This window comes from Equus przewalskii, chromosome 13 (genome assembly GCF_037783145.1).
Source record: "Equus przewalskii isolate Varuska chromosome 13, EquPr2, whole genome shotgun sequence".
In the NCBI taxonomy this organism is placed as follows: Eukaryota; Metazoa; Chordata; class Mammalia; order Perissodactyla; family Equidae; genus Equus; species Equus przewalskii.
In genome coordinates this window covers 42,712,758-42,726,571 of record NC_091843.1, presented here as the reverse complement: position 1 = coordinate 42,726,571, position 13,814 = coordinate 42,712,758, and the positions used below count along the sequence as shown (strand labels likewise).

Sequence of the window (13,814 nt, the reverse complement as noted above, 5' to 3'; positions counted from 1 at the left end):
ATTGTAAACTTGAAATGGGTGAATTTTATGACTTGTAAAATATACCACAAAAAGTTTGTTTTTTCATTTTTTTAAAAAGATAGTGGAATGGATGAAAAGACAAGGTTCAGACTGGGAAAATGTCTCTCAAAGTATATATCTGGTAAAGGATTTGCATCCAGATTATATAAAAAACTCAAAATCTACAATAAGAAAATCAAGCAATTTTTTAAAATGGGCAAAAGATTCGAACAGATACATCACCAAAGAAGATATACAAATGGCAAAAAAAAAAAAAAAAATGAAAATGTCATCAATATCATTAGTCATTAGGGAAATGCAAATTAAAACCATAATAAGATATCACTTCATACCTATTAGAATGGTTAAGATTAAAAGACTGACCATACTAAATGTTGAATGTAGAGAAAGTACAACTCTCAAACACTGTTGGTATAAATGTAAAATGGTACAATCACTTTGGAAAACAGTGGCAATTTCCACTCCTAACTATTTACCCAAGAGAAAAGGAAATATACATTCATACTGTTAAAGAAAAAATTATTCTGATACTTGTTAAAACAATAAGGAATACTTTACTCAAGACTATTGCAACAGAGCAGAGAGACCAGGCTCAATTCCAAATACAGTAAAGGCAGTTGGGGATTTATAGCCAATGAGCAGAGTAAGGGCATCAGTGGTTAGGAAATTACATCAAGGGTAAGGGGATTCTTGCTAAACTGACCTGTGATATTGTGATTTATAGCAGGAAATATATATTTGTTCTTCATGACTGTTTCTGGCACAGAGCTCCTAAAACCTCTGGAATTTCCTAAGGGATGAAAGCAAGGAAGGTGTCTTTTGCTATGTTAATGAAGTCACCTTCGGACTGCACCTAAGGATGAGGACTGGTTGCCCAGCGAACCAACCATGTGACTAGAGGGTTGGAACTTTCAGGCCCACCTCTGAACTCCAGGGAGGGAAAAGGGACTGGAGACTGAATCAATAGCCAATAGTCAACGACTTAATCAATCATACCTATGTAACAAAGCCTCCATTAAAAAAGCCTCCATAAGGACAGGGTTTGGAGAGCTTCTGGGTTGGTGAACATGTGGAGATTTGGGGATAGTGGAATGTTGGGAGAAAGCATGGAAGTTCCGTGCCCTTTCACCATAGTTTGCCTTATGCATCTCTTCCATCTGTCTGTTCCTGAATTATATCCTTTTATAATAAACCGGTAATCCAGTAATTAAAATGTTTCTCTGAGTTCTGTGAGCCGCTCTAGCAAATTAATGGAACTGAAGGAGGGGGTCATGGGAATCTCCAATCGGTAGCCAGTCAGTCAGAAGCACAGGTAACAACCTGGGCTTGTGATTGTCATTGAAGTTAGGGGTGGTCTTCTGGGACTGAGCCCTTTACCTTTGGAATCTGATACTATCTCTGGGTAGACAGTGTCAGAATTGAGTTGAATTCTAGGACACCCAGCTGGTCTCTGCAGCATTGCTTGTTGGGGATGTGGAGAAATTGCCTCCTCTACACACACACATGTTATTGGGTCTAGGAACCCAATTAGACCTAATAGGACAAGGTGCTAAAGGCAGGCCAGGGTAATAAGATATCGGGATGGAAGATTCTCTCTAAAGTGACTTCACAGAATTCTTGCTAAAACTGTACTCAGCAAGTCCCAGTTTAACGCCTAGGTGAGAAGAGGGCTCAAAGGATGCTAACTAAAGTTTGATCGAGGAGAGAGTCCTTGTCAATACAAATACTTGTACATGAATAGCAACTAAGCAACCCAAATGTCCAAAAACAGGTGAATGGATAAACAAATTTTGGTGTACCATACAATGAAATACTACTTAGCAATAAAAAGGAACAAACTACTGATACACTCAGCAACATAAATGAATCTCAGAAAAATTATGCTGAGTGAAAGAAAGACCAAAAAAGATCTCTCTGTCTGTCTCTCATGACTCCAAACTCTAGAAAATGTAACCCAATCTATAATGACAGTAACTAAATCAGTAGTTGTTTGTGGGGCAGGGGCAGGAAGAAAGAAATTATAAAATGGGAGGAGGAAACTTTTGGTGATGGATATTTTTGATACCGGTCTAGGATAAAGCTGACATGAGGGAAGCTATACTGTAACTCAGAATGACCTCTGACTAATTCACTCACACTGTATATGTTTTACCTTGCACATAGCCTAGGAAATAAATAGCTTCATTCTGGGAAACGTGCACACTCTGTAGATTTTATAATCCTGGCCAATGCATGTACTCCCTGTAGTGATAGGTGATGACGTCGTTCTTTTGAGTTTCTTAGGAATATGATGACCTCCTCAGAGAAGAACTTCTATGCTGGTATCCATCATCGATAACTGAAAGATCTGGTTTGGTGTTTCTGGTCACTCATGCCAGATGGCTAACATACCTGACCTCTCCTTCATAGCCCATTAGCCCTGTATAACTGCTTAAACTTTGTGCTTGTTTATGATGGTCTTTGGGACATGAGTCCACCGTCTTTCAATTTTATTGACTAACTGAATAAATTCCTTTCTCAAGCACAGACTCATCTTGCAATTGATTGGCTTCAAGATTGCAGTGTGTAGAACGAGCCCTTGCTCGGTTACATTTTCCCTATCTTGATTATGGGGGTGGTTTCAAAGGTGCATATGTACATGAAGACTTTCAAATTTTACACTTTAAATATATGCAGTTTATTGCATGTCAATTATACCTCAGTAAAGATTCTTTTTAAAAAAGTAATAGTTTCCACTTTCAACTGGGCTCTCAACAACGTGCTATAATCGTGTTCCCTAGCTCTTCCATTCCCCCAAACTCCTGTTTCAAACTATTTTTACTTTCCTTAAGCCTCTTATCCTACATTTTTCTCTCTCTCTCTCTCTCTCTCACTCTCGCTCTCAGGAGATTATCCCTCTAACTGCCTCTAGTCTCAGCCTTTCACAATCTGTTCTCCACCACTGGAGCCAGAATAAACTTTTCACAAGAATATCTGATATCATCTTCTGTTTATAATTCTTTATTGGCACCCCTCAGGAAAAAATCCAAATTTTCACATGGATTATGAGACCTTTTATGATTTTGGCCCTTGTTTATCTTTATAATCTCATCTCCAGCTTTCTCCTCACCACCTGGATCCCCACCCTTATCCCAGGTCACACTGAAAAGGTCCAGCTACCCTGAGCCACTACATATCTCTAAAGTACTGCCTCTCTATTTTTTTTCTCTCTGTCTTTCTGCCCCTACTGCCCTTCTTTCTGGCCCTTTCTCTCTTCCCTTCTCTTTTTTGTTCTTCTCTCTTTTTCTGCTCATCCCCTCTCTCTACTCCCACCCCCGATGGCTCTTAGAGTCATGAGTTTTATGTCTTTTGAATTAATGGAGCATAGCACTTCCATATATTCATCCTAATATAATGAGGTTGGTGACTACAATTTATATGTACAAACAAAAATTGAATTTTGGATCAAGTAGGATAATACTGTTTCTTCTAGTTGTTTAATACCCCCAAGTCCTGATGATACAAAGCGTTTTGGCTGTGGCAGCCTAATATCCTTTATTTAGAATTGTGACTGATACTTACTCCACATGTGGATGATATTAGCCTTAATTGAATTACAGGTTTCTTAAAGTATCTCATATACAAAGTATCTCATATAACAGTAATTATTTCTTTTAGTAATTAAAGGAAAAATGGAAAATACTACCTCATTTGAAGCATTTTCTTGCAAACTTGACCCAGAAACAATTTCATTTGAATTAACATATTTGCTGACATTTGGAAATAGTTCTTCAAAAGATGCTTTTTGCACTGAGGACAAATCAATCTATAAAAGAATATATTACTCTTTTGTAGAAGTTAAATGTTGCAAAAACAATTATTTTTAAGTAATTAAAGGAAAGTTGAAATACTGTCTCATTAGAAGCATTTTCTTGTGAGCTTGACATACCAACAATTTTATCTGAATTAATATAATTGCTAATATTTGGAAATAATTCTTCAAAAGACACATGTTTGGGGACAAATCAATCTATAAAGAAGATTATAATGCTCTTTAGCTTTAAAGTTCTTTTTTAAATAGGAATTTTTGTTTGTTACAGTATTATGTAATTTTTTCCTATTCATTCATCCAATTAATATTTATTAAGCACTTACTAAATGAGATTCATCTACCCAGCAACCACACCTCCTGGAATAATTTCCCCTGCTCTTCCCTTCAACATCAGCCTTCCCCAGTGTTCTGCGCTTGCTATATTCTTGCCCACAAATTGAACACCAGAGATTTAAAAATCTCTGGCTCTAGCAAAGAACTCTTTCTTGAGCACCATATCCACATCACTATCGAGTTACTGAAATCACCACATATTTCTATATTGAACTGAAAATATTTAAAACCAGACTCATGATCCATAATCTTTAGGTTGGGACTCCAAGAAGCTCTGCCATGTTGACCAGCTAGACCTGACTAGAGTAATCTGGCCTGAACCTAGGCTAGACCACATGCATGGGTGCTCAAAATGGATTATCAGCTGTGCAGGGTGGGGAGTGGGCAGGTGTCTACCCTTGCCTAGCTCCTCTTTCTCTTAGGAGGACAGAACAACTTCTCACCTATTCACTTGTATCTTAGAACAGTGTCAGAAAGGCCACATTAAAGTGAGACCCAGGAAAATTAAAATCTCCCAAAGTTCTGGAGTTAAACAGCCTTATTTAGAGGTGGCCAGCCAAGGACTGACAGCTTGTAATTGAAGGGGATATACATGCTTCATTTGGTGGGAGCAAGCTGTGGAATGAACCAAAGAGCATTCAGTCTCAGACTCATTCGGTAAGAAAATGCAGACTTTAAAATGTCAAGAACATTAAATGTTCTCAAAAGTATTTTTACTTATTAAAAGATACTAGAGGGACTAGCCTGGTGGCACAGCGGTTAATTTCGCACATTAAGCTTAGGTGGCCCGGGGTTTGCCGGTTTGGATCCTGGGTGTGGACATGGCACCGCTTGGCAAGCCATGCTGTGTTAGGCGTCCCACATATAAAGTAGAGGAAGATGGGCATGGATGTCAGCTCAGGGCCAGTCTTCCTCAGCAAAAAGAGGAGGACTGGCAGCAGATGTTAGCTCAGGGCTAATCTTCCTCAAAAAAAAAATAAAAATAAAAAAACAAAAGATACTAGAATTTACCCACAGAATGGGAGAAAATATTTGTAAACCATATATCTGATAAGGGTCTAGTATCTAGAATATATAAAGAACTCTTACAACTCAACAATAAAAAGACAAATAAGCTAATTTAAAAGTAAGCAAAGGATCTAAGTAGACATTTCTTCGAAGAAGATAAACAAATGGCCAATAAGTGCAAAATCACAATGAGGTACCACTTCACACCTAAAAAGATGGATGATAATAAGTGTTGGTGAGCATATGGACAAATCAAAGCATATATATGATGCTGCTGGGAGTGTAAAATGGTTTTATTACCTTGGAAAACATCCAGCAGTTCCTCTAATACTTAACCATAGAGCTACCATATAACCCAGCAATTTTACTCCTAGGTACATACTCAAGAGAAATGAAAACATATATCCACACCAAGGCTTGTAGCTGAATGTTTATGGAAGCATTATTCATAATAGTCAAAAGGTGGAAACAACCCAAATGGCCTTCAACACAATGAAATATTATTCAGCCACAAAAAGGAAAGAAGTACTTATATATGCTACAATATGGATGAACCTTGAAAACATTATGCTAAATGAAAGAATGCAATCACAGAAGACCACATATTATATGATTCCATTCATATAAAATGTCCAGAAATTTATAGAGATGGAAAGTATATTAGTGGTTGCTTAGGGCTAGATAGTGGGATGGAGGAATAAGGGAGTAAAAGCTAAAGAGTATGGGGTTTCTCTCTTTTTTTTCTTTTGGTGAGGAAGGCTGGCCCTCAGCTAACATCTATTGCCAATCTTCCTCTTTTTGCTTGAGGAAGGTTGTCACTGAGCTAACATCTGTGGCAACCTTCCTCTATTTTGTATGTGGGATGCCACCACAGCATGACTTGATGAGCAGTGCACAGGTCTGCGCCCAGGATCCGAACTGGCGATCCTTGGGCCGCCAAAGCAGAGCACACAAACCCAACCATTATGTCACTGGGATAGCCCCTGGGGTTTCCTTTTGAGGTGATAAAAATGTTCTAAAAGTAACTGTGGTGATGACTGCACAACTCTGTGGATATAAAACAACCGCTGAATTTTACACTCTAAATAGGTGAATTGTATGTATGCGAATTATATCTCAATAAAGCTGTTTTCAAAAAGCCCACTACAAAAAAAGTATTAAACATACAGTTACCATTTGACCCAGCAATTCTACTTCCATTTCCAGGTATATACCCAAGAAAACTGAAAACATAATTGACACAAAAACTTGTACATGTATGCTCATAGCAATCTTATTCATCCAAATGCCCATAAACTGATGACTTAGTAGATAAAATTGGTATATCCTTATTATGTGATATTATTCAGCCATAAATAACAAAGTACTAATACATCTTATAACATGGATGAACTTTGAAAACATTATGCTAAGTGGAAGTAGCCAGACACAAAAGGCCACATATCATATGATTCCATTTATATGAAATAGCCAGAATAAAGCAGAGACAGAAAGTAGATTAGTAGTTTCTAGGAACTGGAGGGTGAGAGGGGGTGAATGGTAAGTAACTGCTAATAGAGTGGTAAAAAATGTTCTTCAATTAGATTGTAGCGATGGTGGCACAACCTTATGAATATGCTAAAAAACAGTGAATTCACACTCTAGCATGGTAGATTTTATAAAATGTGGATTATAGCTCAGTTGTTTAAAGATGTTGGTATTCATAAAATAGTCACTAAATTAGTTTTTCTGGGGAAAAAACTCAGTCTGAAATATTTATTCCCTTTCCATACATTTTAACCCCAAATATTAAGTAAAAATGCACAAAAAATGAAACACTCATTTTCTGGAAAAAGTACTAACTTTTAGAACACTGAAAAGACTGTGAGCAGAGTGTTAACAGAACACTTTTACCTAGCTTGAGAAATGGATCTTTGGGGGCTGGCCCCATGGGCGAGTGGTTAAGTTCACGTGACCCATTTCAGTGGCCCAGGGTTCACCAGTTTAGATCCCGGGTATGGACCTACACACCGCTCATCAAGCCATGCTGTGGCAGCATCCCACATGGAGGAACTAGAATGACTTGCAACTAAAACACACAACTATGTACTGGGGTTTTAGGGAGAAGGAAAAAAAAAAAAGAGGAAGATTGACAACAGATGTTAGCTCAGGGCCACTCTTCCTCACAAAAAAGAAAGAAAGAAAGAAAGCCAAGGAGAGCAGAGATTAAAAAAACAAAACAAAACTTATCTTTGGTTAACTTTCTAGCTCTGTTCCACTAGGAACCTGATAAAGGTAAGAAAGTCAACTGTGTCACCAGACAACATTGCTTATGGTAAAAATGATGATTGTACCTGGAGGGGGAGAAGTTATAAATGTGCTATAAATAAATGATAAATGCATTATAACTAAATAAATACTATAAAAAGCCCCATACTTTGGGTTTCCTTGATTCTTGTAATTAGGCATGTCCCTTGTGGGGGCCTTGGAAGCTATGTATGTGTTATTAAAAAGACATTGGATCTCTCAATGGACAAAAACTGAAAACCATCCCTCTGAGGACAGGAACAAGACAAGAGTGCCCACTTTCACCACTCCTATTCAACATAGTACTGGAGGTGCTGGCCAGAGCAATTCGGCAGGAAAAAGAAATAAAAGGAATCCAAATAGGTAATGAAGAAGTAAAACTCTCACTGTTTGCAGATGACATGATCTTATATATAGAAAACCCCAAAGAATCCATAGAAAAACTATTAGAAATAATCAACAACTACAGCAAAGTAGCAGGGTATAAAATCAACATACATAAATCAGTAGCATTTTTATACACTAACAATGAACTAACAGAAAAAGAACTCAAGAACTCAATCCCATTCACAATCGCAACGAAAAGAATAAAATACCTTGGGATAAACTTAACCAAGGAAGTGAAGGATCTATACAATGAAAACTACAAGACTTTCTTGAAAGAAATTGACGACGACATAAAGAGATGGAAAGACATTCCATGCACATGGATTGGAAGAATAAACATAGTTAAAATGTCCATACTACCTAAAGCAATCTACAGATTCAATGCTATCCCAATCAGAATCCCAAGAACATTCTTCACAGAAATTGAACAAGAATCCTAAAATTCATATGGGTCAACAAAAGACCGCGAATTGCTAAAGCAATCCTGAGCAAGAAAAACAAAGCTGGTGGAATCACAATCCCCGATTTCAGAACATACTACAAAGCTACAGTGATCAAAACAGCATGGTACTGGTACAAAAACAGGTCCACAGATCAATGGAACAGAATTGAAAGCCCAGAGATAAAACCACACATCTATGGACAGATAATCTTCGACAAAGGAGCAGAGGGCCTACAATAGAGAAAAGAAAGTCTCTTCAACAAATGGTGCTGGGAAAACTGGACAGCCACATGCAAAAGATTGAAAATTGACCATTCTTTTTCACCACACACCAAAGTAAACTCAAAATGGATCAAAGACCTAAAGATTAGGCCTGAAACAATAAGTCTTCTGGAAGAGAATATAGGCAGTACACTCTTTGACATCAGTTTCAAAAGAATCTTTTCGGACACTATAACTCCTCAGTTGAGGGAAACAATAGAAAGAATAAACAAATGGGACTTCATCAGACTAAAGAGCTTCTTCAAGGCAAGGGAAAACAGGATTGAAACAAAAAAACAGCTCACTAATTGGGAAAAAATATTTACAAGCCACTTATCTGACAAAGGGTTAATCTCCATAATATACAAAGAACTCACACGGCTTAACAACAAAAAAACAAGCAACCCGATCAAAAAATGGGCAGAGGACATGAACAGACATTTCTCAAAAGAAGATATGAATATGGCCAATAGACACATGAAAAGATGTTCATCATCGCTAATCATCAGGGAAATGCAAATCAAAACTACACTAAGATATCACCTTACACCCGTTAGATTGGCAAAAACATCCAAAACCAAAAGCAACAAATGTTGGAGAGGTTGTGGAGAAAAAGGAACCCTCATACACTGTTGGTGGGAATGCAAACTGGTACAGCCACTATGGAAAACAGTTTGGAGATTTCTCAAAAAGTTAAAAATAGAAATACCCTATGACCCAGCCATCCCATTACTGGGTATCTATCCTAAGAACCTGAAATCAGAAATCTCAAGAGTCCCTTGCACCCCTATGTTCATAGCAGCATTGTTTACAATAGCCAAGACGTGGAACCAAACTACATGCCCAGAAACTGATGATTGGATAAAGAAGATATGGTATATATACACAATGGAATACTACTCAGCCATAAAAAAAGACAAAATTGGCCCATTCACAGCAACGTGGATGGACCTTGAGGGTATTATGTTATGCGAAATAAGCCAGTCAGAGAAAGACGAACTCTATATGACTCCACTCATAGGTGGAAGTTAATATATTGAAAAGGAGATCTGATTGGTGGTTACCAGGGAAAAGGGGGGGTGGGGGGAGGGCACAAAGGGGGAAGTGGTGTACCCACAACATGACTAACAATAATGTACAACTGAAATCTCACAAGGTTGTAATCTATCATAACATTAATAACAATAAAAAAAAAGACATTGGATCTCATCTCCTTGTACCTGAGCTGTCCCCAGACTGCTATATAAGCTGCTACATGGCCTCGTATGAGGACTGCTTCCCCAGAAGGGAACACCTGATTCTGACCTGCTTGCAAGCTGTATTCCTGTTGTTCACTTGAACCTAAGAAGAACCTGGTTGGGTTTGAGCTAAATTATAAAACTCTTAGAAGAAAACAGAGGGGGGAAACTTCATGACATTGGGTGTCACACTGATTTCTTGCATATGACACCAAAAACACAGGTAACAAAGGAAAAAAATAGATAAATTTGACTACATAAAAAATAATCATTTTTGTGCATCAAAGGACTCTATCAACAGAATTAAAAGGTAACCCACAGAATGGGACAAAATATTTGCAAACCATATATCTGATAAGAGTTTAATATCCAGAATATATAAAGAAGTCCTACAACTCAACAACAACAAAAATAAACAACCTGATTTTAAAAATAGGCAAAGGACTTAAACAGTCATTTCTCAAAAGATACACAAATGGCCAATAAGTATGTGAAATGATTCTTCTCAACATCACTAGCCATTAGGAAAATACAGATCAAAACCACAGTTAGATACCATCTCACACCCGGGAAGAGGGCTATTATTCAAAAAGACAGAAAATGGCAAATATTGACAAAGATGTAGAGAAACTGGAACCCTTGTGCATTGTTAGTGGGAATGTAAAACAGCGCAGCCGCTATGAAAAACAGTATGGTAGTTCCTCAAAAAGTTAAAATGAGAATTATTATATGATCCAGCAATTCCACCTCCAAGTATATACCCAAAAGAACTGAAAGCAGGGACACAGAAATATTTGTACATCCATATTAATAGCAGAATTATTCACAATAGTCAAAAGACAGAAACAACCCAAATATCCATAGAGAGCTGAATGGATAAGCAAGATGTGGTATATACACACAATGGAATATTATTCAGCCTTAAAAAAGGAAGAAAATTCTGAAACATGCTATCACATGGATGAACCTTGAAGACATTATGCTAAGTGAAATAATCCAGTCACAAAGGGACAAATAATATATGATTCCATTTATATGAAGTACCTAGAGCAAATTCATAGAGACAGAAAGTAGAATGGTAGTTGCCAGGGACTAGGGGAGGGAGGAATGGGGAATTATTGCTTAATGAGTATGGAGTCTCAGTTTTGCAAGATGAAGAAAGTTCTGGATATGGATGGGGTGATGGTTGCACAACAATGTGAATGTACTTGATCTGTACACTTAAAAATGGTTAAAATGATTGATAAAAAATGACTGATAAAATTGATAAAATTTATCATTACCATGATAAAATTTACGTATATTTTGCTACAATAAAAAAATGAAAAACAAAATAAGAAGAACCTTGTCGGTGCTGCAGTATTCTAATCTTTCTTTCTTCTATGTATAGCAATATATAGAGTACATCCAGTGAATGTGTTAATGCAACAGAAAAATACAGACATTATTCTCTATCTGCAGTATTCCCCTGGTGTGACAAAAGTATTCTACTCCCCAGTATTCTAATGAGGAGGACAAAGAGCCAGAAAATAGATACTACAAGTGCCAAACTCTAATACTTACCACGAAGCCAGCTGTTTGTGAAGACGGAGTACTTGTTAACAGGCCTCTGCTTTTCTTATCAGGAGTACTGGAATTTGTGTTCTATCAATGTTTTGTGAAATAGGGAATTGAATAGCAGAAAGAAATAAACTACTTTAATACAGTAAAAAAACAATTTAAAATTAGTAGACTAGATCATAACATGTCATACTAATAAAATTTTAATCTGCTAATTAAATTTTAAATCACTTGCCAGGTAACTAAAGAATTTTCCAGCTTGAGCTAGGTCAAACAACTCTCAAGAGACCTCTATGAGGTACAACAACTATATGAGAATACTTTGGTTGAAATAACTGTTAATTTAGGAAGAAACCTAATTAAAGTTTTTTTTTTTGTTTTTTGAGGAAGATTAGCCCTGAGCTAACATCTGCCGCCAATCCTCCTCTTTTTGCAGAGGAAGACTGGCCCTGAGCTAACATCTGTGCCCATCTTCCTCTACTTTATATGTGGGACGTCTACCACAGTATGGCTTGCCAAGCGGTGCCATGTCTGCACCCTGGATCCAAACCGGAGAACCCCGGGCCACCAAAGCAGAATGTGCAAACTTAATCGCTGCGCCACCAGGCCGGCCCCCTAATAAAGTTTTGAATTAGGAAACGGTGCTTTGATTATCTTTGTTAAGTGCTAATAAATGTATTTTACATTTAGCATTTGTTTAATTTCTAGTATACTATTGTACTTTTTCTGGAAAGGGATTATAAGTTATTTCTGACACTGTTAAAATATATATGGAACAAAGATAATTGGTTTAAAATACATACATTTAAATGTATATAGATACTTTTTATGGAACATGAAGTTAAAAAAATTATAAAGTAGGATACAAACTCATTTTCTATTTCTTTTTTTTCCTTGGAGGAAGATTAGCCCTGAGCTAACTGCTGCCAATCCTCCTCTTTTTTCAGAGGAAGACTGGCCCTGAGCTAACATCCATGCCCATCTTCCTCTACTTTATATGTGGGACGCCTACCACAGCATGGTGTGCCAACGGTGCCATGTCCGCACCCAGGATCCAAACCAGCAAACCCCGGGCCCCCATAGCGGACGTGCATACTTAACCGCTGCACCACCGGGCCAGCCCCATCATTTTCTATTTCTTGAAGATGCAAAGAGACAGACAAAGAGAGACAGGCAGACAAATCAAGAAGAGTGAGAGACACAGCAAGAAGAGAAAGAGACAGGATCAGAGAGCTAAAGAGTTTAAGAGAGAGGGGGAAGGACGGATTAACAAGTTGGGAGGAAGGAAGGGAGAGGAAGGCAGGGAGAAGGAGGAAGCGGGTAAAGAAGGGAAGAAAGGAAGGATGGGGAGACAAAAGGCAGAGGAAGGAAAAAAGACAGGAAGATTGAGAGGAGAGAGGGAGGGAAGAGAGATGGAGAAGACAGATATCAACAGAGACTGAGCAGAAAGAGATTCACAGTCAGAGAAACCAAGTCAGAGACATAGAAGGACGGAGAGAGATCAAGACAGAGACATGGAGAAGAGAGAGACAGAGCTTGAGACTGAGAGACAAAACTAGGGAGAGCAAAGACAAAGAAACAGAAACACAGAGCAGAGAGAAACAGAGTGATAGAGATAGTCAAAGAGAGAGAAGATGGGCAGTTTTATTTCTAGCAATCTGCGGCCTTTTCAACTCCTGGATTCCATGCAACAACCACATCTCTCTGATAAATCTCTTTGAATAGGTGTCTATTATACGCTGCCAAGTCTGGAACCCAAACTCAGTGTTAAAACTTGAACATCATAGGAAAGTTTCTGTTAGGTTTCTTTTTCGTTCTTTCCTCTTTTCTTTCTTTCTGGCTTAAAATCTCTTAAACTAGTTGTTTGTTCAAGACATAATCTGGAATAGTTTATCAGGAAAATTTTTATCAAAAATATTTTATGGGGGCTGGCCCATTGGTGTAGTGGTTAAGTTCTTGGGCTCCACTTTGGTGGCCTGGGGTTCTCAGGTTCGGATCCCAGGTGCGACCTAGGACCGCTTGTCAAGCCATGCTGTGGTGGCATCCCACATAAAATACAGATATTAGCTCAGGGCCAATCTTCCTCACACACACACACACACACACAAATTTATGGATATATTTACTTGTTACAATGAATATGTCAGCTCTATAATTATTAGTTATATAATCTTTTAATTTCTTCATTTGAACAAGGGCTATTATTCTACCCTAGGGATTGCTGTGCAAAGATTACAAACAGTACATGTAAAGAGAATCTATGGTGCCAAGAGAGTAGGAAACATTCAATGATAGCTATTATTATTATCACTGTGGCAGCCATGGAGGTGCTCTACTCAGATCTCCTTCAACAAAGGACCCCACTGTTCCACTGCAAGGAATGCAGTCAGCAGATAGCCCCCAGGTGCAACATCTTTAGAATCTCCTTCAGTTTTCTGGCTGAGGCCACCATCTTCTCAGGCAATCC

General features: G+C 37.9%; 1 protein-coding gene across 2 annotated transcripts in view; it reads right to left on the bottom strand.

The window, feature by feature from the left end:
- MEIKIN (meiotic kinetochore factor) overlaps positions 1–13,814 on the bottom strand; it is a 97,210-nt gene that overhangs the window by 46,584 nt on the left and 36,812 nt on the right. The window contains exons 11-12 of one of the 2 annotated variants that reach the window (XM_070571204.1): positions 11,351–11,431; positions 3,707–3,826 (exon numbers count right to left, since the gene is read on the bottom strand). In XM_070571204.1, the coding sequence (XP_070427305.1) occupies positions 3,707–3,826; positions 11,351–11,431 (201 nt within the window). The remainder of the gene's footprint in view (positions 1–3,706; positions 3,827–11,350; positions 11,432–13,814) is intronic. The other variant, XM_008528740.2, reaches the window with a different exon arrangement.